Here is a 22,642-nt window from a genome sequence, read left to right on the forward strand (position 1 = left end):
CTTCCATTATTGCGTGAGCTTATTCCTTTAAACACACAGACACATCCATACATCCTATTGGTTCTTCTCTGGAGAATCTTGGCTAATACAGGCTACCCATGTAAAAGGACCCTTTGACCATGAACATGAGTGGAACCAACAAGCTGGTTAGACCTGCACCACCCAGGTAAGAACTACAGCCACCTGGATCCATTATCACACAGAACGTGGCCGCACAGCTGTAACCCAGGGCCTGGCTAATATGCCTGGACTACTGGCTATACAGTGGAGTGACAGAACTCTGGGGCATGTAGTCTGGGGCACTGAACCTGGCTGGTCATGACAAATAGACAAGATGCGTCTCCCACTTTCTGCTCAATGGTACTGCTGGGCAACAACTGTTCTCGGCAGCTTTTTCCAGAGATGGACAATTCCTGTCTGCACGGTAGATGTAGGCCCTACCATTTAAAGACTCCTAAATGGGCCGTGTTGCACATTTGGGTTCTCCAAACACAGACAATCAGACAGTGGTGCTTTCATAGCCAAGAACACTGGGCAGTGGGTAACTACCTGTGGCATTCCCCGGACATTGCATGCCCTGTATCACTGACAGGTAGCAGGTGCCAACAAAAAATGGGACGTACTCTTTTTTTTTTTTTTTTAAGATTTTTATTTATTTATTTGACAGAGAGAGACAGCGAGAGAGGGAACACAAGCAGGGGGAATGGGAGAGGGAGAAGCAGGCTTCCCCGCGGAGCAGGGAGCCCGATGTGGGGCTCGATCCCAGGACCCTGGGATCATGACCTGAGCCGAAGGCAGACGCTTAACGACTGAACCACCCAGGTGCCCCTGGAACGTACTCTTAAAGGAAAAACTAAAAAAGATAAGTAGACGGCCGAAGCTCAGCTCCCAATGGAGCCCACCCTTGAGACGAGGCGGTGTGAATTCCGAACGTGGCAATTCCAGGAAAGGGCAGTTCTCACTCAGATAGTGTTTAACTATAAGGTTGAGAGGGAGAAAAGAGGCCTCAACTGGTCTCCTTTACTCTTTCTTTCCCCTCTCATCCCTGCCTCCAGGAAACCAGGCTCCTGGGACCTACCGCAGCAAAGAAGAGCCGGGGGTGGGAGATCCTAACCTGGTGTTTCTCCTACTGCCCTTGTTATGGGGGCTGAGGACATTAGGCCTATATTGACCTGCCAAACACAAACCAGTCTAAAGTCTGTAGTGCAAGTGGTGATGGACAGTTCTTTTGCTCCCTGAACTTTGTGCTAGCCAGTCAAGGCAGCATATTGACGGCTTCTAACACCTCTTGCTGCTCTCGAATTAATGAATTAGGACAGGTGGAGTGATCTATCTCTCGGCTCTAAGGTTGATCCCTGGTGGCATCTGGGATATCGTGGTTTGGCTCCGAGTAGGGAGCCTGGCTGTGGTCGGTCCTCCACGTGGGCCTGATCACCCTACTGGGAGGCACAGTTGCGGGCACTCTCATCTGATGTTAAGACAAATAGAAAGGATTTGGTCCAAGCTCCCATCAGTACAACTAACTCTCTGATGGAGTGGCTATGCTCCTGAAAAGAATTCTTAGCTGGAGAAATGAAAGGTTGGGGTGGCAGGAAGTAGAGGCGTAGGAAGCAGCTCCGACACAGCGCCCTGATGCCCTTGTCCAGCTGCCGATAGGCCACGAAGGTGAGGCTTGACCACAGAACCACCCAAGTCTTGGCAGAACGCATTATGATTCCCCCTGGAGCCAGAGGACAGAAGCAGCCTGACAGTGTGGGGACACTGCCCCCAGGCCCTCTCCCAGCCCTCCTCCTAGTTCATCTGAGTGCCAGGCTTTCCACCCGGCCCCTCCCTCCACTTCGAGGGCAGCTGCAGGCCGTGAAAGTGTCCGATTGTTGTTGAGTTGGCTCCTTAGCCACAGAGAGACCTACCACCTCGCTGCCTATCATCTGGTCCCTCCAGTTCACTCTGGTCCTCTGGGGAAAGCTGACACCATGCTGGTTTTGCTTTTGCTGTCTGCGTGAGTAGAAAGCTATCTGGATCCATGGGGGCTTGTCGACAAGTCTCCTTACTGGCTGAGGCTACAGAAATGTGGCAGGCCCACCTAGCAGCTTCTGTAGTGACCCTCGTTAGCCACCATGCTGTGCTTAGGGACTGCTTGACCTCTTGACAGAGGGGAACATTTTGGGGTTGATGGGAATGTTCCATTTTGATCTGAGTGGTGATTATCCTTGTGCATACATTCATCAAAACTAAGCTGTACACTTAAGACTTGTGCCATAGACTGTGAATTATATGTCAATTAAAAAAAAAAATCACCAGGGAACAAACAGGAGGTCTTGAAAATTATGATCGCCAAAATGAGAAATTCAACAGAAAGGTTGGAAGATAAATTTCCCAGAACACAGGGCAAAACACAGAGACATAGGGGACCATGAACCTAGCCTAAGTCTAACACCATAGTACCAGGCCTTTCAGTTCGTAAATAAACTTAGAAGAATGTTTGTGGTGATAAAAGAGATGGCAGTTAAAACAATGAGATGACAGTTTAAATCTGGTTAATCAAATAAACTGTGTAAGCAATATTCAACAGTCTGTCATTGATAGCACAATCCTTTGGGGGAGCAATAGAACGCCAAGTATACTCAGTCACATGGGTCTTTATCTTTAAAGCCCAGGTAACCTCACTGTCGCCCATCTGTCCTAAGGTAACACTATAAAAAGAAAAATGTGGAATTCAGGGAGATGTTCACTGCGGTATGGTTTATGATGCTGCAAAATTATGAACCACACAGATGCCCAGGGAAAGGAGAACCACCACGAAAATGATGTCTTATTGACGGGGTGGCAAGCACGGAAAGGGATCGTGATCACTGCAGGGCACCCACGGGAGGCAGCACCCCTTGGCCTGGGGAGCGTAACCGCATCAAGTTGAGGCGACCCGGAGCGGAAGAGGGCGGGCCCGGAAAATGGGCTTCACGTTCGGCAGCTGAAATGGAGGAGGACTGCTTCTACTACTGCTTGGCAATGCGAGGACGCTGGTAAGAGCCAGAAAAATAAAGTTGCGCGCCCCTCGCAGCGCGCCGAGGCCGGGCCCGGGCTGCGGCTGCGCACTGCGGCCCTGCTGCCGGCGCCCCGGGGCGGTGGCGGGGAGCGCGCGGGAGGCGCCGGGCCGGCGGGAGGGGGCGGGGCGGGGCGGGGCGGGGCTGGCGCGGAGGGGGCGCGGCGCGGCTGTCTCCGCCCCCCGCGCTGGTCAGCCGGGCGGCCGCGGGAGGCGGGAGGGCAGGCGCGGCGGAGCGTGCGGGCGGCCCTGGCCCCGCGGGAGCGTGGCTGCGGCGCGCGGGGCGGGCGGCGACGGCTGGGCGGACGCCCGCCTTCGCTTGCGTCGCTGCCTCCGCGCGGGCCGCCGGCCCCGGGGATGTGAGGGGCGCAGCTCGGCCGGCGGGGCCCGGAGGCCGGCCGCGGACGGTAACGCGCCGGGCGGACCCGGGGGAGGGCTCCGACTGCGCCCCGGGCCGCGGCCGGGGTGGGCGGCAGTAGCGCGAGCGGCGCTCCGGATCGGAGGCGGCCCGCGGTTCCGCACCCGGCCGTTGTCGTTGCGGTCTCCGGGGCCGGGAGGGTCGGCGAGGGCCGCGGCCGGGAGGGCAGGGAGGGCCGGGAGGGGGCTGGGCCGGCCGGCGGGTGGGCTACCGAAGACCCGATGGCAGGTGCCTACCCACCCTGTGACCCAGCTCTCTCCCCGCAGCTCCACCCACTTTGGCCTAGACCCAGCCTCCAAGGGCTAAAAATATTGCCCGGAGGCTTCTGAGCGGAATCAGATCGTGCTAAGTAGGGCACGACGCACAGAGGCGACAGAGCTCCTCGGCCCCAGGGCGGGAGCCAGTCTCCGGAGCGGCGGTTCCGCCCACGCTCGGCCCAGCAGCTAGCGGCCTCCCTAGACCCGAGCAGGCAAGTGGGGGCCCCGCGGGCGGTGGCAGCGGGCACTGGCCCTCTGAAGTTGCCCCACAGCGGAGCAGCTGTGCTCAGCATCTCCCTAGCCAGGGGACCTTGGGCACCAATCACTGCTGGCTTCCCAGGGGGTCCGCCAGGTGCTCTAGAAGCGAAGGCTGAAAGTTACCCACTGCAGGAATCGGAACTAGCCGGGAGAAGACTGCAGGGCCCGCTGGATGTTAGAAACAAGCTGCTCTTGCAGCTTTGTAAACTCATTCTGTTTTTCTTAATGAGAGACGTGCTGTGCCAGGCACTCTCTGCTGAGCATCGGTCTGATCCAAGAGGAAGAAAGGTTTCCCTCTCCGTTTCCTTAAATTCAAACTAAATCCCAGTTTAGTCCTCTGAAACCAGAAGCACGTGGCCAAGCAGGCTGGACACCCACCTCCTTTGACTGGCTGTGTCCTTCCTGTAGGCAAGCTCTACGGGAAGCTAGTCATAATCAGGAGGTTGTGTGGTGCACTCTGGAGTCAGAGCTGGGACGTTTGTTATCCAGTCGTGTTACCCTGGGAAGGAGCATCCTCTGCATCCTAGGGGCTGAGCTGCCACCAGGACCAGGCAGGACGTGCTTCAGATGTGCTCCTCGCGCTTTCCAGTGTCTCAGCCAAGAGAGGAGGCTCCACAGCCAATGGTGGGATTTGGTGCTTAGAAACTCGCTTTTCTTCGGAGTCAGGCAAATAGGTGTTCCTTGAGAGTAGCACTCAGGAACTCTTTGGGGCATTTGGTGGAAAGACCAACAAAGGGATTTTGCCTGCTGGAGCCGCATATGGTGTCCCTCCTGCCAGGTGTGTGGAGGCCAGCATGAAGCTGAAAAAGCAGGTGACAGTATGTGGGGCCGCTATCTTCTGTGTGGCCGTCTTCTCGCTCTACCTCATGCTGGACCGAGTGCAGCATGATCCCACCCGTCACCAGAATGGCGGGAACTTCCCCCGGGTGAGTCATGCCTGCTTGCTAATCTCTTCATATACAAGTCCTCTGAGCTCAGGTCGAGAGTCAGTGTCAGCCCAGGACAGGAACACTGCTTCCCGATCGGCAGATTTTCTAGACACGCGAAGGTAAAAACAAGGATAGCAAAAAAGGAAGAAGGAAGGAGACACATGTCCTGCCACTCTGTCCTCCTGAATTCTTGGCAGACATTGCTAATGGATTGCAGCCTTCTTTCCCACTAAGCCCGGATGCAGTCCTTGTCCGCACAGTGCTCCAGACGGGCCACACCAGTTGTGGAGAATAGGCCTGCGCGGTGAAATCTTCGCCCTTCTGGGAGCCAGGGCGTGAGGGTACTCCCCAGCCAAGTGGACTGGGGTCCTCTGTAGTGATTTGCAGATCTCCCCTCATCTGGCCAGAGCCATCCAGGCCCGTAGGCTCCTGGTTCTGCCTGCACTTGGGGAGGGAAGGATCACAGTCAGGCCTCGGGTGGTGGGCCCCATGCAGAGATCCTCCCTGTGGCACCAGGAGCCGTGGGTGATTGCTTTCTGGTGTTTTGGCAGAGCCAAATTTCTGTGCTGCAGAACCGCATTGAGCAGCTGGAGCAGCTGTTGGAGGAGAACCATGAGATCATCAGCCACATCAAGGACTCGGTGCTGGAGCTGACAGCCAATGCGGAGGGCTCGCCCGCGCTGCTGCCCTACTACACGGCCAATGGCTCCTGGGTGGTGCCCCCAGAGCCCCGGCCCAGCTTCTTCTCCATCTCCCCTCAAGACTGCCAGTTTGCTTTGGGGGGCCGGGGCCAGAAGCCAGAGCTGCAGGTAGGGGGTCAGCGCTGGCGGGGAACTCTGGTGGTTGTGGATGGGCACTGAGCTGCTCCCTGGCCTGGCAGATGCTGACCATATCAGAGGAGTTGCCCTTCGACAACGTGGATGGCGGCGTGTGGAAGCAAGGCTTCGACATCTCCTACAGCCCGCACGACTGGGACACTGAAGCCCTGCAGGTGTTTGTGGTGCCTCACTCCCACAATGACCCGGGTGAGGACCCAGCAGAGCCCTGGGAGCTGGGCTGTGCAGGGGGCTTTCCGGTGGCAGAGGTAAGCGAGGGGCCGACGAAGATGCTGGCGTCCTTAGGGGACCCTGTGTTGGCTCCCCAGGCTGGATCAAGACCTTTGACAAGTACTACACAGAGCAAACCCAGCACATCCTCAACAGCATGGTGTCCAAGCTGCAGGAGGACCCCCGGCGGCGCTTCCTCTGGGCAGAAGTCTCCTTCTTTGCCAAGTGGTGGGACAACATCAATGCCCAAAAGAAAGCAGCAGTCCGCAGGCCAGTGCCCACTGGGGAGGCCCTACCCTCTGGGCCCCGGGATGGGTGCCAGAGCAGCTGGAGGCCAAGCTGTGGGTGCCAGGGTGGCAGGGAGAGGAAGGGGGAGCAGGGCAGGGAGGAGTGATAGTAGAGGGGCTGAGGCTAAGAAGACAGTCACTGGTGTTGGGAGAAATCAGAGTCACAGCGAAGAAGGAGCACGGGGCCTGGCCCTGGGAAGCGCAGACGGAGGTCCAGAGAGAGGCAGGGCCAGGACAGCATGGAGGTTGTATGTGGGGAGAGGAGGGTGCACATTTGTTCTGTTGGTCCTGGGGTCGGGTGAGCGGGCTTGGTGAGGCCAGTGCGCACAGGTCCTGGCATCTTCTGGTTGGCAGGACTGGGCAGAGCATCCCTGCCCCGTGCTGAATGTGCACCCTTCACTCCAGGCTGGTGGGAAACGGGCAGCTGGAGATTGTGACAGGAGGCTGGGTGATGCCGGACGAGGCCAACTCCCATTACTTTGCGCTCATTGACCAGCTCATTGAGGGACACCAGTGGCTGGAGAGAAACCTCGGTGAGTCTGGGCTCAGGAATGAGAGTCTGCTCCCATAGCTGGGCCGAGGGGACAGCAGGGGCCTGTGAGGCGCAGGGGTGGGGGTAGGGGATTCCTTTGTAAGTTGATTCCACCAGCCTGGGCCTGGCGTGATGGCAAGAAGAAAGCTGGGTCCCCAGGACAGGAGGCCCGGTCCTGAAGTGTTCAGGACCTCTGGCTCCCGTGTCCTCTCAGGTGCGACCCCGCGCTCTGGCTGGGCAGTGGACCCCTTTGGACACAGCTCCACCATTCCTTACCTGCTGCGCCGTGCCAACCTGACCAGCATGCTGATCCAGAGGGTGCATTACGCCATCAAGAAGCACTTTGCTTCCACCCACAGTCTGGAGTTCATGTGGAGGCAGACCTGGGGTAAGACCAGGTAGGGTGGAGGGGGGGCGGGGTTACAGTTCTCCCTGGGGAAGGACAGGGGGATGAGAAATAAGACCCGGTGTCCTTCGGAGCACGCCAATGAGCACTAGTACAGACAGCCAGAGTGCTCTCCTCCTTCAGGGGAGGTCAAGGGTCACGTTGACCTCTGGCCTCTGCGGGGCCTGCTCTCTGTCCTGAGGGTCTGAGCGTCCCACCCCCTGGAGGAGCTGTGGGCTCCAGAGCCCTCCCTGTGTCCCGAGCCTCGGCCCGCACATCATCTGCAGCCTGAGGTCTGGTTCAGGCCTCACCTTATGTCAGAGCTTCCCGTAGCTGGAGCAGATCCCCGCCCTGCTGCCACCCCCACGGCCAGCTCCAGAGGCTGCCTGCTGGTGGCCGACCGCCCGCTGTGTCTTCTCCAGACTCGGACTCCGACACGGACATCTTCTGCCACATGATGCCCTTCTATAGCTATGATGTGCCCCACACCTGTGGCCCGGATCCCAAGGTCTGCTGCCAGTTTGACTTCAAACGCTTGCCGGGCGGACGCATCAACTGCCCCTGGAAGGTGCCACCCCGGGCGGTCACAGAGGCAAACGTGGCCGAGAGGTACTTGTCCCCGGCCTGTGCTGGGCCATTTCACTGCAGGGAGGAGCCGGGAGACCTGGCCTCGCTCCAGGCTCCGCTGCACGGGGGTGCTTCGGGTCATACCTCTGTAGAATGGGGGGAGGGCACAGGTGGTGAGTTCAGGTCCATAGCCGCTAAGGTGCAGCACCTTTTCTGAGCCTCCCTGGAAAACTAGAGCTGCCCTAGGGAACCCCCTTTGCCAGAATGGTTTTATTTTCCCAAATGAGTATGTTGCCCAGCCAGAGCTGGTTGACTGACTCAGAAGTGAACAATTCTCAAAATAGGTAAAGTTCCTTGCCCTGTGGCCTAATGTGCCTTCATTTAGCGCAGGCATCCTGCCTTAGCCCAAAGTTGGCCAGGATCCCCAGCGGTCATGGACCTGGAATCCCACTCAGTCCTGCCCAAGGGCCCCCAGCCTCAGAGAAAGCCCATCTGCCCTCTTGAGGGTCGTTAGGGACTCCTAAAGATGTCTCTGTTGCTGAAGTCAGCGCCCCGTCCCTGGGAAAGGGCAGGTTAAGAGTGACCTAGAACAGTGGGTTGGCCGGAACCGACCGGCCTTGAGAATATAACAAGTTGAACTGGTTTTCGTGTTGCAGTAACTCTGATTTCCATGATGTCCAAGAGGTGAAACATCTGACCAAAGGGAAAGAAAGTGGTCTTTTGTTTCTGAAACCCAGAAATCTGAATGCCGATTCTAAGCAAGAATCTAGGGCTGTTAAGGCCTGGTATTTCCCAAAGCGCATCTGTGACCTACAGATGCCAGCCCAGGTTTGCGGAGAGCAAGTCATGAGAGTAACTACGTTTTCTCCTTTGAAAGGCTTAATAGGCTGAGAAATTAGGGGAAAATGGTGTTCAAGGAGTCCTCTCTCGAGAGCAAAGTAGGAAAGTACCAGCTGGATCAGCACAGTTAAGTAGATCAGTGGCTGGTTGAACCATGGTACCCGCGATGTGCCAATTACTAGGTTGGTCTGAAAAGAGAAAGGGCCTTTAATGAGAGGCTGCAAGGCTCTGTTTTTTTATTGATTTTACGAGTAACTTGACTGAAAAAGAAAATGATGAATGTGTGTTTATAGTTTCTGCTATGAGTCAGGCACAGTTCTAAGTGTTTAATATATATTAAATCGCTTAGTCTGTTTTAATTTTCATAACATCATGGTGGTAGGTACTGACATTCTCATTTTATAAAAACTGAGGCCCAGAGAGGTTAACTAACTTGCCCAGGGTCACTCAGCCTAGTCCGTGTGGAGCTGGCATAGTCTGGCTCTGATTCTAGGCTCTTTGGTGTTGTGCTGTGTTTGCTCCCTGGTGGGCAAAGTGAAGCTGGAGTGTCAGGATCGGGATCCTCCAAGATCTCAACAGGTTGTGTGTGATGTGGGTCGAATCTAACCAGATGAGATTTACTAGATATAAACGTAAGGTTCCCCTCTTAGCCTCAGAAAACAGCATAGAAAAGTTCAGGATGAGAAGGAACTTGAACCGCAGGCATGGGAAACATGCACGCTGGCTGACGTCAGCCCTGGGGGTGACTGTAGGGCTGCCAGAGATGCCCCTGTTGATGCGCCCCCACACCGGTGGCCCACCTGGACGCCTGCATCCAGTGCCGGGCCCTGCGCTCTGAGGGACACAGGCACAGGGTGCTGGGGAACCGCTGGAGATGGAGGGACCCAGGCGATGGAGGAGCTGGGCTTGCGGAGCTGGAAGGGGAGGCCCAGAGGACGTCTTGCATACGTCTGAAGGAGAACCCCAGGGGAGGGGAGTGCTGCGTTCTGCGTGGTGTCCAAGGGCGGCCCTGGAGTCCAGGACCTGTAGCCGGAAACTGCAGCCTAGCCTAGGAAGACCTCCCCTGTTGTCAGAACCGTCCAGAGAACACGGGGCTCCCGGGGACAGGTTTCCCACTCCGGGAGATGCCCACCACAGGCCCCGTGACTCCTCGCTGGGTGTGTTCAGGGGCCCTCTGCGGCTGGCTCTGCTCGGTTCCTCTTCCGCCCAGACTCCACTTGGGCCCGGGCCCTCTCCCCCCACCCCCGCAGGGCCACGCTGCTTCTGGACCAGTACCGGAAGAAGTCTCGGCTGTTCCGAAGCAATGTCCTCCTGGTGCCGCTGGGGGACGACTTCCGATACGACAAGCCCCAGGAGTGGGATGCCCAGTTCTTCAACTACCAGCGGCTCTTTGACTTCCTCAACAGCAAGCCCGACCTCCACGTGCAGGTGGGAGGGGGCGCCGAGCTGGGGGGTGGGTGGGGGGTCCCTCCGCAGTGCTGCAGCCTGGCCTGGCAGGTTACCAGCTCCAGGGCAGGGGTTTGTGCCCGACTCTTGGGCAAGGGTCTCCCTTTTTTTTTTTAAAGATTTTATTCATTTATTTAATTGACAGAGAGAGACAGTGAGAGAGGGAACACAAGCAGGGGGAGTGGGAGAGGGAGAAGCAGGCTTCCCGCCGAGCAGGGAGCCTGATGCGGGGCTCGATCCCAGGACCCCGGGATCATGACCTGAGCTGAAGGCAGACGCTTAACCGACTGAGCCACCCAGGCGCCCCAAGGGTCTCCCTTTTTTTTAAAGATTTATTTATTCTGAGAGAGCGAGAATGAGAGAGAGAGAGAGAGTACATGAGTGGGGGAGGGTCAGAGGGAGAAGCAGGCTCCTCGCTGAGCAGGGAGCCTGACGCGGGACTCGATCCTGGGACTCCAGGATCATGACCTGAGCCGAAGGCAGTCGCTCAACCGACTGAGCCACCCAGGCGCCCCAAGGGTCTCCCTTTTATGTCAGAATTCCTTCCTGGGCCCCCCGCGTCTGCGTGTGGGCCAGCAGGGTAGGACGTGCCATGACTGCCTGTGCGTAGGCAGAGTCCCTACTCCTGGCGCTCAGCTGCAGCACTCGGGGCCACAACTCCTAGAAACTCTGGAACTGATGGGAGCGGGTTTGGGGGGGTCTCCACAGGCCCAGTTTGGCACCCTCTCTGACTATTTTGACGCTCTGTACAAGAGGACCGGGGTGGAGCCAGGGGCCCGGCCTCCAGGGTTCCCTGTGCTGAGCGGGGATTTCTTCTCCTATGCGGACCGGGAGGACCATTACTGGACCGGCTATTACACTTCCCGGCCCTTCTACAAGAGCCTGGACCGGGTCCTGGAAGCCCACCTGCGGTGAGACTCAACCCCCTTCCAGGCCGGAGGGAGGAGAATAAGCCTTTGGGGTTTAAGGAGGAGCTGGATTGGCTCAGAATGCACTGGAAGGGCTTGGCGACAAGGCAGGCGGAGACGTGGTGGAAAGCAGGGGGCGGGGCTTGCTGAGCGAGGCCGGCCTGGGAGTCGTGTGGCCGGGAGGCTGACTGACCCCTCTCTGGGCAGGGGGGCAGAGATCCTGTACAGCCTCGCTGTAGCTCACGCCCGCCGCTCTGGACTGGCTAGCCGGTACCCGCTCTCCAACTTCGCCCTCCTGACGGAAGCCCGGCGCACTCTGGGCCTCTTCCAGCACCACGATGCCATCACCGGCACGGCCAAGGAGGCCGTCGTGGCAGACTACGGCGTCAGGTGGGGGCTGTCCTCCGCGTCGGATCCACGCCCGGCCCGCTGTCCTAAAGAAAGGCCGAGCTGGGCAGTCAGCGAGCGGGCAGGCCTGCCGAGGGCTCTTCCTGCTGGAGAGGCGGACGGTCTGTCGGTGGCTGTCTTCTCCATGCCCACCGCCGCCCCCTCTCCCGCCCCCAGGCTCCTGCGCTCCCTTGTCAACCTGAAGCAGGTCATCATCAATGCAGCTCACTATCTGGTGCTGGGGGACAAAGAGACCTACCACTTCGATGCCGAGGCACCCTTCCTCCAAATGGTGAGCCCCGCTTCTCGATCCGCTCGGGGCGCTCTCGGGAGCGTGCAGTCCCATCCAAGAGCTGCGGTATGAGGGTGTTGCTCTTCTTTTCCCGCCTGCCCTGGAGCGAAAGATCGGTGCCCAGTGCGGCTGGTGGTCCACAGCGAGGACAGGCAGGGGCTGGGGAGGAGGCAAGGCTCTGAGCTAGGCCAACCGCAGGACGGTTCTTCCTTCCCACCCATTTAACCCCAGGATGACACCCGCTTAAATCACGATGCCCTGCCAGAGCGCACAGTGATCCAGCTGGATTCCTCACCCAGGTGAGCCAGACCAGGCCAGGCGCGGAGGCGAAGCCACTCTGGCTCCCAACACCATTTCCCACCCACACCTGCCCAAGCACCACAGGACTCGGCGGAAGTGCCACCACTCCCGTGGGTGCCCGGGAACAGTGGCCTCCGAGGTGAGCCTGCCTCTCCCCGCAGGTATGTGGTGCTCTTCAACCCCCTGGAACAGGAGCGGCTCAGCGTGGTGTCCCTGCTGGTCAGCTCGCCCCGGGTGCGTGTCCTTTCAGAGGAGGGTCAGCCCCTGGTGGTGCAGATCAGTGCACACTGGAGCTCTGCCACCAACATGGTCGCTGATGTCTACCAGGTGAGCAGGGGCCCCCAGGGTGGGCCCCAGCCCTCGGTGCTGACCCGGGGCCTCTCTCTGCCTGTGACACCAGCCTCCCACCCTCCCACTTCCTGCCCAGCTTGGGGACAGGGGTCCTGGGGAGGGGGTTGCCCAGAGGACAGTCACTCCTGGGACTTGAGTCTGTCCTCGAAAGGAAGGCGAAGTTTGGTAGGAGCAGCGGGTGGACGTGGAGAATACTAGAAATGGGGGCTAGGTTGCCCTGCCATTCCTTCATTCAGCAAGTGTTTACAGAAAGTTTAACGTGCGCTTCCCGCTTCGTAGTTGCTCAGGTATCAGGTGAGACTCCTGAAAGTGACTAGAGGCAAGCGATGTCACCTCCACTTTCAGAGGCGGGGCGGGGGGGTGCGTACCGAGGCCCCAGGAGGTATCAGCATTTGCTCGGACTTTCTCAGTGAGGAAGTGAATGCCCCAGGCCTAGATCCCAGGCCCGCGTCCAGAATGGATGCCCACGCTACGTGGGCCGCGCTGCCTCACCCCTCCCTCCCTCCCTCGGCCCTCCCTCCCTCACCCCTCCCGCGGCAGGTGTCTGTGCCCATGCGCCTGCCGGCCCTGGGCCTCGGCGTGCTGCAGCTGCAGCTGGGCTTGGACGGGCACCGCACCCTGCCGTCCTCCGTGCGCATCTACTTGCATGGCCGGCAGCTGTCCGTCAGCAGGCAGGACGCGTTCCCTCTGCGCATCATCGACTCGGGCGTCAGTGACTTCGCCCTCAGCAACCGCTACATGCAGGTCTGGTTCTCAGGCCTCACCGGGCTCCTCAAGGTAAAGGGCCAGGGCAGGGGGCTGGGGAGGGCGTGCCTGGCGGTGGGCCGGAGCTGAGCTGCCGCCTGACTGGCGGGGGGAGCCGCCGGGGGGCACAGCATGGGGAAGCTGGGCTGGTTCCTTGGGGGAGTTCGTCCGTGCCCTCCCAGGGGGCAGGCCTGACATGCTGGTGTGGGGCCAGGGGTCAGGGCTGTGTTTTTTGGCAGAGCATCCGAAGGGTGGACGAGGAGCAGGAGCAGCGGGTGGACGTGGAGTTCCTCATCTATGGCACCCGTGGGTCCAAAGACAAGAGTGGAGCCTACCTCTTCCTGCCTGATGGGGAGGCCCAGGTACCGTAAAGACTCCTCAAAAACTCAGCAGGCCCTGGGGGGCCCCACTAACGGAGGGTCCGAGGAGCCCTGTGAACTGAGGCAGCGGGGAGGGCACGGGCCTTCTCCCAGGGCCATCCCTGCCTGCCGGGGGCTCTGCCCGCGCTGCCTCTGGGAGGTGGGGTAGGCTGAGGAGCGTCAGCTGGGGCCTCGGGCCAGCTCAGCCTGGGGTCTCCAGCTGGAGCCTGCTGGGAACAGGTATTTCTGCCAACGCTGGGCCGGTACCTCCCCACTCCGCCTTCCGTGCTATGGCTTCAGCTGCCGCCTGCTCTGTCCGCAGCCCTACGTCCCCAAGGATCCCCCCGTGCTGCGTGTCACCGAAGGCCCTTTCTTCTCCGAGGTGGTTGCCTACTACGAGCATGTCTGCCAGGTGGTCCGGCTTTATAATCTGCCAGGTGAGCCTGCTTGATGAGGAAGGTCAGAGTAAAGGTCAGGGCTGCATGGGGCTATGCCACGCTCTTCCTTCTGCCCGTTCTCTGCTCATGTGTCTGTTCCCAGCAAACGGATCATCTGAGACGGGGATGACGTTAATTCTCTTGCAGTGAAGGCCCTCCAGAAATGCTGGGAGTTGCCGGGGGGTTGTGCGCGGCCTCCCCCAGCCCATCTCTCAGGCCTCTCCATGCTCTCCCTTTGTCCTTCTGCCTAGGGGTGGAGGGGCTGTCTCTGGACATGTCATCCCTGGTGGACATCCGCGACTATGTCAACAAGGAGCTGGCCCTGCGCATCCACACAGACATTGACAGCCAGGGTGCCTTTTTCACGGACCTCAATGGCTTTCAGGTGATTCCCGGGGCCCTGGGAATCACCAGTGTGCCCTGATGGGGGAAGAGGAATCCGAGGCGAGAGTGATCAGGGACTCCTTCAGACTGGGAACCCCTGGGGCCCAAATGGTGCCCGGACACCCTTGATCTGTTGGCTTTCCTGTCCCAGGTGCAGCCCCGGCGCTACCTGAAGAAGCTGCCCCTGCAGGCCAACTTCTACCCCATGCCAGTCATGGCCTACATCCAGGACGCACACAACCGCCTCACGCTACACACCTCCCAGGCCCTGGGGGTCTCCAGCCTGCACGATGGTGAGTGGGGAGCGGCAGCTAGGGGGCTATGGGGAGGGTGAAGGACGAGGCAGAAGCCCATCTGTGTCCCAGGGCCTCTCCTCTCAGCAGGCCCCACCCCTTTCCAGTCCACGTCACCTCCATGCTTGGAGAACGTTAACAGCACCTGTCAGTCACACACGGCATGGCAGGAAGGCAGACGCGTGCTGTCACCCTGTCCCCTAGTGGAGGCAGCCATGGAGGTGACCTGGGGGTGGGGGTCCTGTTGGGTTCCTTTAAGAAGCACCAGGGTATTGAACAGTGATTCTTAACTGAGCTGTGCAGCCCCCTTCCCCTGGCCAGGGATGGAAGTAGGGATGGTTGGAAAAGTGCGTCTGATGTTATAATGAAATATTTAACAGGGGTGCCTGGGTGGTTCATTCGGTTAAGCGTCTGACTCTTGATTTCGGCTCAGGTTGTGATCTCGGGGTTGTGAGATTGAGCCCCATGTTGGGCTCCACGCTGGACATGGAGCCTGCTTGAGATTCTCTCTCTCCCTCTCCCCCACCTCTTGCTCTCTTGCTCTAAAAAAAAAAAAAAAAAATTTTTTTTTTAAATTAAAATAGATTTAGCAAAGGAGAAAAATATATAGTGTTTCCCTACTAATGGTCACTGAAAGAGAGAATGGCGTTCTTAACTGAAACAAAGCCATGAGGAGTACTGGGCTGGAGCTGGGCATGCTGGGCAAGCTGAGGTGGCTCCGTGTCCTCAGGGTAAAGGGAGCAGTTTGCACTTGGCCTTTGAGGACTTCAGATCTTCCACGTTTGGGTTGGAGCCTTTGTGCAGGGCTGAGCTGAGAGCACTTGGTTCAGGCTGTGCTGGGGGCCGGTGGCCGGGACACTGGAGGCCTGACCCCCTGCTGAAGGAGTGTGTCTCTGCTGCCCCTTCGCCCAGGATCGCCCTGCTGTCAGACTTTGCCCGGCTGTCTGTGCCATTGGCTGCTAGCTGAGCCCGGTGTCCCCCCGCCCCCTTGATTGTCTCTGCCCTTTAGGGAAACAGGGTGCTCAGATTATTGCTTGTTGTTTTGTTTTGTTTTTTAAAGATTGTATTCATTTACTTGAGAGAGAGAGAGAGCAAGACAGCACGAGCAGGGGGCAGAGGGAGAGGGAGACGCAGACCCCACCCCCCCGCTGAGTAGGGAGCCCGACATGGGGCTCGATCCCAGGACAAGATCACGGCCTGAGCCAAAGGCAGACGCTTAACCGACTGAGCCACCCGGGCGCCCCAGGATTATTGCTTTATACTCCTGGGGTCATTTTAGGGCTTCCGGATATCTTTCCAAAAAAAGGTTGCTCAGGGTAGAAACACTTAGGAACTACAGAAGTCAGAATCGGGCTGGGGAGAGGGATAGGGCCACCTGAGTACACTTCCTCAAGAGATTCTTAAAAAAACAGGTGCTGGGAAAAATCCTCACCCTGACATAGGTCAGCTTTGCGGTGAGCCCCTTCCCCAAGCATATTTTACAAAGAAACCCTAGGCGATCATCTGCCATTTCTTCCCCGCCGGGCACCGCTCAGTGATACCTAATGTGAGCTTGTGTCTGATCTGCCATCTGCCTGCCGTCTGCGCTCCCCTTGTGACGGATGCGGCGGCCGAGCTGGAGTCCGTCCCAGTGTAGAGCAGGGGCGGCCGGGCATGTTCTAGTCACAGCAAAGTCTGCCCGAGCTGCGTGGCCTCAGGCTTCTGCAGCAAGCGCTGGGCCTCCCAGAGCAGTTCTGTGTTCGCTTGCTTACTTCGTGCAAGCGGCCAGTCCAGATGTGGTCCCCAGCCTGAGCTCCCGGCCCTGCCCCCAGTCCTGAGGCACAGCGCGCGCCTGCCCGCTCTGGGCCTCTTGCTCGCTCATCTGTGACTCTGGCCCTTCGCTCAGCCCCCTTCCAGCCTAGGTCCCAGGGTGCGTCCTCTCCCGAGTGACTGCTTCCAGCGAGCTCACCGGCCGTTTCCCTCGGGGCCTGTGGTGGGCATTCTTCTTCCAAAGCCCGACATCTGCTTGGGGATGGGGGTCGCAGGCCCGGGGCTCACAGTTAACGTCCCCAGGCCAGCTGGAGGTGATCCTGGACCGACGGCTGATGCAGGATGACAACCGGGGTCTGGGCCAAGGGCTCAAGGACAACAAGAGAACCTGCAACCATTTCCGCCTCCTGTTCGAGCGGCGAACCCTGGGCAGTGAGGTAAATTCTGGGCCTCCCTCCCCAGGAGCCAGGTCAGGCTGGTCCCTTGGGCGGCAGAGCTAGAGGCGGGCGAGGGGTAGTGAGTGTAGGGCTCTTCCGGGGGTGTGGGGAGTGAGTCTGACGCTCTGCTGCTCCATCTCAGCCTGGCACCTCCGTCTCCCACAGCCTCTCCCGCCATCCTCTGTGCCCCCCACCCCCACCGCGTCCTCTAACCCTCTCTGCTCCGGCCACATTCATCTCATGGCTTTCTTTGCCCCCACCAGCCTGGCTTTTTCTCCAAACTGGCAGCCATGTTTAGGGACTTGGTCTTTCAGAGCAGCAGGAGCGGTAACCTCGAGGTAAGGGCCAGCGATGGGGTGTGGAACTAGCGTTAGCGAGTCGTAACTGGCGTCAGAGCCTGGGGATGACAGGGCCTGCCACTCAGTCACCTGAGTCTGCGGCTCAGTCCTCACTCGCCAAGGAGATCCTGATCACTTGTTGTGCTTTGGGCCTGAGAGGGACACAAACATCTGCATTACTCACCCTGCTCTCTAGGACTTCGCTCGGGAGAAGGGGGGTGCCAAGCTCTGTGTGTAGAACTAAGGTAGAAATATGCCCCCTGGGGGCACCTGGGTGGCTCAGTTGGTTAAGCGACTGCCTTCGGCTCAGGTCATGATCCTGGAGTCCCTGGATCGAGTCCCGCATCGGGCTCCCTGCTCGGCAGGGAGTCTGCTTCTCCCTCTGACCCTCCTCCCTCTCATGCTCTCTGTCTCAAATAAATAAATAAAATCTTTAAAAAAAAAAAAAAAAAAAAAAAAAAAAAAAAAAAGAAATATGCCCCCTGGTGCTGAGGAGGGAGAGAATGCCGTGAGCTGGGGGACAGAGGACCACTTCTGAAGGACGGGTCGGCCAAGCACAGCTGTGGTGAATCAGGGTCCGATCTAATCCCATGAACCGAGGCACGGGCGGAAGGCAAGAGAGACGGTGTGAACGGGGAACAGCAGTGAGTTCGCTCAGCTAGACTAGAGCTGCTTGTCCAGTGTGGTAGCTTCTAGCCACGTGTGGATATTTAAATGAATCAAAACTAAATACTGTACCAAATTCAGTTCTTCATTCGTACCAGCCACGTTTCAAGTGTCCCACGGCCACAAGTGGCTAGCAGCCACTCTACCGTCCAGCGCAGGTATAGTGTTTCTGTCTTTGCAGAAAGTTCTAGTGGCCGTGGCTGGGCTAGCATGAAGTAGGGGGTTGTGTGGGGCAGACTGCAGTGGGCCTGGAACAGCTGGTGGAAGACTTTCTGGACTTTAGGTTGGAGGCCAGGGAGGGACCAGAGCAGGAAGGCTCTGCCCTGAGCATGTCGCTCTAACAGCAGGAGCAGGGTGGATCTTCAGGGAGATTGGAGGCCGGTGATGGTTTAAAGCAGGAAATGTCAGTGGCTCGAAGTGAGCCACGGGAGGGAGAGGTTGTAGGTGGAGGTGAGGACACGGCTGAGCGGGGGACAGAGGTCAGGGGAGGGGGAAGTGAGAGATTCTCGGCGATTGGAAGGAGGGTGGTGGTAGGGACAGAAGTCCGGAATATGGACAAGTGGCGATCTGAGAGAAAGTCCAGGTCAGCCCCCTAAACAGCAGTCCTCGGTGGACACAACTGTGGGGACCCCTGGGCCCGAGGACCACGGCCGGTGCTGTGGACATGGGGCCTTACGTGGAACCGCAGGATCACTCTGAGTACCCCCTGCATCCGTGTGAAGCACACGTCTGTCTGACTCCCATTCTCCTCCCTCCCTCTTGAGAATCTGCGAGACGGGAGATGGTGTTCAGAGTATGGGGTGTGTGCTCGTATGGTATGTCCTAGAAGCAAAAACCCTCAAAAGTCGTAAATAGTCCTAAGCTGTGTGAGATGGAAAGTGGCCACGTGTGTGTGAAGGGTCCTGGAGCCTCCCAGACACATCGGGGAAGCGCTTTCCAGAGGAACGGACCCGGGCGCGCGCTTACCCTCCCCCTCCCCCGCATCTCGGGCCAACCTTGCAGGTCCAGGATGGCCGCTCCACCAGCTACCCGTCCCTCCTCAGCCACCTGACCTCCATGTACCTGAACACCCCAGTGCTTGCCCTGCCTGTAGCCAAGAGGCAGCTCCCGGGCCCCAGTCTGCGCTCCTTTCATCCCCTGGCCTCCTCTCTGCCCTGTGACTTCCACCTGCTCAACCTGCGTACGCTGCAGGCCGAGGTGAGTGTCCCGCTCCGCTCCGCACCCCAGGGCCAGGCTCCAGCCTTTCCGCACCCGGACTCCTCCCGGGCCCAGTACTGCCTGCTGGATAGCGGTGCTCTTCCACCTGTGAGCCCTGAGTGGCCCCGGCCCCCCCACCGCCCCTTGTGTGTCTGTCACCCAGGATGACGCCTTGCCTTCGGCGGAAACTGCGCTCATCTTACACCGCAAGGGGTTCGACTGTGGCCTTGAGGCCAAGAACTTGGGCTTCAACTGCACCACAAGCCAAGGCAAGGTGAGCGCGGCCCAGGTATGGGCAGGAAAACGGGAAGGCTGCCGTGAGGGGGGCAGTGAGGGTGAGACTGGGGGTGGGGGTCCCTCCAGGGCGTTTTGGAGAGAAAGGGAGAAGCTGTTGACGAGAGAAAAGCAAGCGAGGCCTGGTGGGGGCACGTTCTGGGGCAGGGCATACAGCCGGAGACGTGTGCTCGGTGAGCAGAGGCCTCTGTCAGACGAGGTGGGAAACCCCAGCGTGGACCCAGACGTGGTCCTAAAGGACCCACGTGCGGGAGGCACCATGTCGCCTCCGTGAAGTTCTTCAAGAGGTGACCGGGCGTACAGAGGAAGAGCGCCCAGCACAGCCCCGTACCGTGTTCCCCTCCACAGGCGGCCCTGGGGAGCCTCTTCCACGGCCTGGACGTGGGTTTCCTGCAGCCGACCTCCCTGACGTTACTGTACCCTCTGGCCTCAGCCTCCAACAGCACTGACGTCTATCTGGAGCCCATGGAGATCGCCACCTTCCGCCTCCGCTTGGGCTAGGGCTTCCTGTGGCCTGAAGAGAAAGTTCATCCACAGAGACTGCCTCTTACACGAGGTCGGGTGGGACAAACCGGATGGGTATCCTGTCCCGATCTACCTCTCGGAACTGTGACACGCTGGGCTCCGCCCTCATTTTCTGTTTATCGTTGCTTCTGTGCCCGGTGGCAGTCCCAGGCCCCGTGTCGGGTAGACAGGGCAGACACCAGTGAGATCGTGACAAGAGGGCCCTGGGTCAGAGTGCGCGGTGCCGGCCTCAGCTTTGGGTTATGAGTGGCGCCCAGTTGGGCACAGGCTCAAGCACCCATCATTGTCCCATAATGGGATGGAGGAGAAGCAGGGTCAGAACAGGTAGGGGAGGCTGAGTGGGTAGCAGCCCAGCGCCGGGGTCACTGGAGGCAGGACCTGGCTCTAGGGGGACCCTCCGGTTACGGAGGGACTGCTTGTCCGGACGTGACCAGCAGGAGCTGAGTGACGGCTGGGAGGAGGGGGATGGGGACCCAGAGTTAGCACTGGGGCAGCAGAGGAATCCCTGCTTTCTGTGACGGTTCCGCCCTAAGAGCTCCCTGGCCTCCCCGGCTCGGGGCTGTGGGGTGGCAGGAAGGACTCGCAGAGACCATGTCATGGCCAGAGCTCAGAGGATGCTTCAGATACCAAACCTCCCCCCCACCTCATCGCGGGCGCTTGGTCTGTGTGTGTTGATGTGTGGGATGGTGGCAGGGACGTGGGGGTCCTCCATCCTCCCTGACCCCTCTTTGGTTCCCGAACTCTGGACACCACTGTCCTCGGGAGCTCCTTCCCATCCTGGGGGCATTTGGTCTGGCACACCTCCTTTCCCTGGAGAGAAAGTGGAGCCTCCAAGCGCCCATAAGTGCGAGCAATTTGAGAAGGCTTTCAGCCCCATCCCTACGTGGGGGGTTCATCCTTCTACAGAAGTGTTTGACTCCTGGCACGGGGACTGGGGATACATAGCGTACATTAGGGAGTATGGCTGCTCATCAGCCTTCATTTCAGCTTCGATTAATAGAGAAAAGTTTCTGATCGTCTCTATAGACGCTGAAACGATATTTGGTAAAGTTTAAGATCTATCCCTTATTAAAAATCTTAGTAAGTTAAGATTACAAAGAGACGTCCTCATCTAGATAAAAAATCTCTATCACAAACCAGCAGTTAATGACATTCTAAAGAACCACAAGCATTCCCATACAAGTCGGAAACTAGGGCACTCGTTAGCAGTGTCCCGGCACTGTCACCCCCGCAGGAGAGCAGGGGAAGGAGAGGAAGTTACAACTGTCATTATTTGCAGACGATAGCATGGCCGACCTACAAAATCTAAGAGAGTCAGCAGGAGACCTACTAAGATCATTCTGTAAGCGGACACAGACGGTAGACATGATGCTCCTGGAAAGATCTCGGTTCTCTCTGAATCAACCCATAAATTCAGTGTATTCCAGCATGGTTGGATACTTTGGGAATTTGATAAGTTCTCAAGTTCATGTGGAAGAGTAAATATGTGAGAATACTAAATTCTGATGCTGGTGAGTCAGGGGCGGGGAGCGCTGAGGGGGTAAAGGACTGCCCAGGAGTGGCCCCTGTGACCTGGGGTGGGCTCGGACAGACAGGCTCATGGAACAAAAGGCAGAGTCCAGAAGCAGACCCCCAGGTAGACAGGAACTTAGTAGGATAAAAGGAGTATTTGAAGTGGGGGAAAAAGATGGATTGTTTAATAAATAGGGGTTTAAGACAACTGGCCCTCAAAGTAAGAGTTAGATCTGTAATTCACAGTTGCCACAAAAATTAGTTCGAGGGAAGAAACCAAAAAACTTGCAACTACAAAATTACTGAAGGAAATACAGGAGATTATTACATTTCTGGTGTGGGAGGCTCTGTTTTAAACATAACACGAAACCTAAAAGATCTAATAAGGGAAAAGATAAACAGATTTTACCACCCCAAAATATTGAAAGTTTGTGTATGATGGAAAACATCATGGTTACAACACAAATGACTGACTGGGAGAAAATGTTTGCTGCACTTCCAATATTGATGAGTTAATTACTCCAGGAGAAAAGCTTGCTTTGGGGTCCTTGGAGAGGGTCCCCCGGGCCTGCTCAGTCACTCCCCGAACAAGAGTTCTTCCAGATCATCCAGGGCTGTTGTTGCCAGCGTCGGGCCAGGGCACATGGAAGCCCATCTAAATCGTTGTGGAAGAAATAAGATTACCAATGTGAGGTGCTCAGCACAGAGTGCCCGGTACCTAGAGGAGCTTAATAAATAGGAACTGTAATCTTATTAGTAAAGGACGCTAAGCAGTTATATCACAGTAGGTGGTATTTGCTAGTATCACGTGACTTGTAATCAAATGATAAGGGAGACTCTGTGAACCGCGCCCCCCAGAAATGAGCAGAATAAAGGCTCTTACCTTTGGAGGTCTTAGATGTACCACGGAATTATTCATCTGCCAGGAACAATGTTTAATCCTGCACACTGGCCTTTTAAAACTACTCCAGGCAGCATGTTCAAGATGTGGTCCAGAATCACCAGGAGTGTGTGTTTCAGGCCCAGCTTTTTGGCCTGTCCTGGCGAGGGCTGCCCCTCAGCCTGGATGTGGGGATGAGGGGCCCATGGAGCAGAGACCGAGCCTCGTTGAGACAGCCCTATAACGAGAACCAGAGACAGACCTTCCAGTTGTGTGTGGGAGGGAAAGCCAATTCCGGGGCACCATCTACTGAACCCATTTCTGGGGGTAGCAGTCAAAGAATCTGCATTTTTAACAAGCTTCCAGGCGATTCTTTTGCATACAGTAGTTTGGAAATGGGCCTATGATTTTAAGGCAAGCAGCAGCCCTTTACCACGGAGCCCTGGCACTGAGGCCTCCGTTCTGAGGGTTATAATCATAATTAGAACCAGGACAGGACACAGAGGCAACTTCAACCCCTGGCACTAGAATTCTCTTCCTCCCTGCACCCCTCCAGCCACTTAGAACTACCCCATTTCCGCAAA

The 22,642-nt window shown here is 57.8% G+C and overlaps 1 protein-coding gene across 9 annotated transcripts; it reads left to right on the forward strand.

Moving 5' to 3' along the window:
- The first annotated feature begins 3,258 nt into the window (after nucleotides 1-3,258).
- Nucleotides 3,259-22,068, forward strand: MAN2A2 (mannosidase alpha class 2A member 2). 9 transcript variants are annotated; one of them, XM_045899371.3, is made up of 25 exons: nucleotides 3,259-3,447; nucleotides 3,725-4,597; nucleotides 4,752-4,899; nucleotides 5,454-5,711; nucleotides 5,783-5,927; nucleotides 6,047-6,218; nucleotides 6,641-6,768; nucleotides 6,982-7,155; nucleotides 7,575-7,761; nucleotides 9,810-9,987; nucleotides 10,714-10,916; nucleotides 11,121-11,303; nucleotides 11,478-11,592; nucleotides 11,824-11,891; nucleotides 12,054-12,219; nucleotides 12,784-13,020; nucleotides 13,227-13,349; nucleotides 13,669-13,783; nucleotides 14,035-14,168; nucleotides 14,319-14,460; nucleotides 16,513-16,646; nucleotides 16,910-16,984; nucleotides 18,653-18,847; nucleotides 19,011-19,121; nucleotides 19,490-22,068. In XM_045899371.3, the coding sequence occupies exons 3-25, from the start codon at nucleotides 4,768-4,770 to the stop codon at nucleotides 19,640-19,642; spliced, it is 3,528 nt and encodes a 1,175-aa protein (XP_045755327.1). In that variant the 5' UTR covers nucleotides 3,259-3,447; nucleotides 3,725-4,597; nucleotides 4,752-4,767; the 3' UTR covers nucleotides 19,643-22,068. The 9 variants fall into 9 exon arrangements, with proteins under 9 accessions (XP_045755327.1, XP_064425928.1, XP_045755328.1 ...); XM_064569858.1 differs by having other exon boundaries at nucleotides 3,725-3,927; nucleotides 4,382-4,899; XM_045899372.3 differs by having other exon boundaries at nucleotides 3,725-3,927.
- Nucleotides 22,069-22,642: the final 574 nt, after the last annotated feature.

The sequence above is a fragment of the Mirounga angustirostris genome, unplaced genomic scaffold, assembly GCF_029215605.1.
Source record: "Mirounga angustirostris isolate CCGP_5_RB_7025 unplaced genomic scaffold, mMirAng1.0.hap1 SCAF_9, whole genome shotgun sequence".
NCBI classification, from domain to species: Eukaryota; Metazoa; Chordata; class Mammalia; order Carnivora; family Phocidae; genus Mirounga; species Mirounga angustirostris.

Excerpts from the sequence above, each read along its gene's own strand:
- MAN2A2 (XM_045899371.3), top strand. The coding sequence starts at position 4,768 with ATGAAGCTGAAAAAGCAGGTGACAGTATGTGGGGCCGCTATCTTCTGT. Across the intron at positions 7,156-7,574 it reads CATGTGGAGGCAGACCTGGG|ACTCGGACTCCGACACGGAC; the intron begins GTAAGACCAGGT and ends TGTCTTCTCCAG. Across the intron at positions 13,350-13,668 it reads TGCCTGATGGGGAGGCCCAG|CCCTACGTCCCCAAGGATCC; the intron begins GTACCGTAAAGA and ends CTCTGTCCGCAG.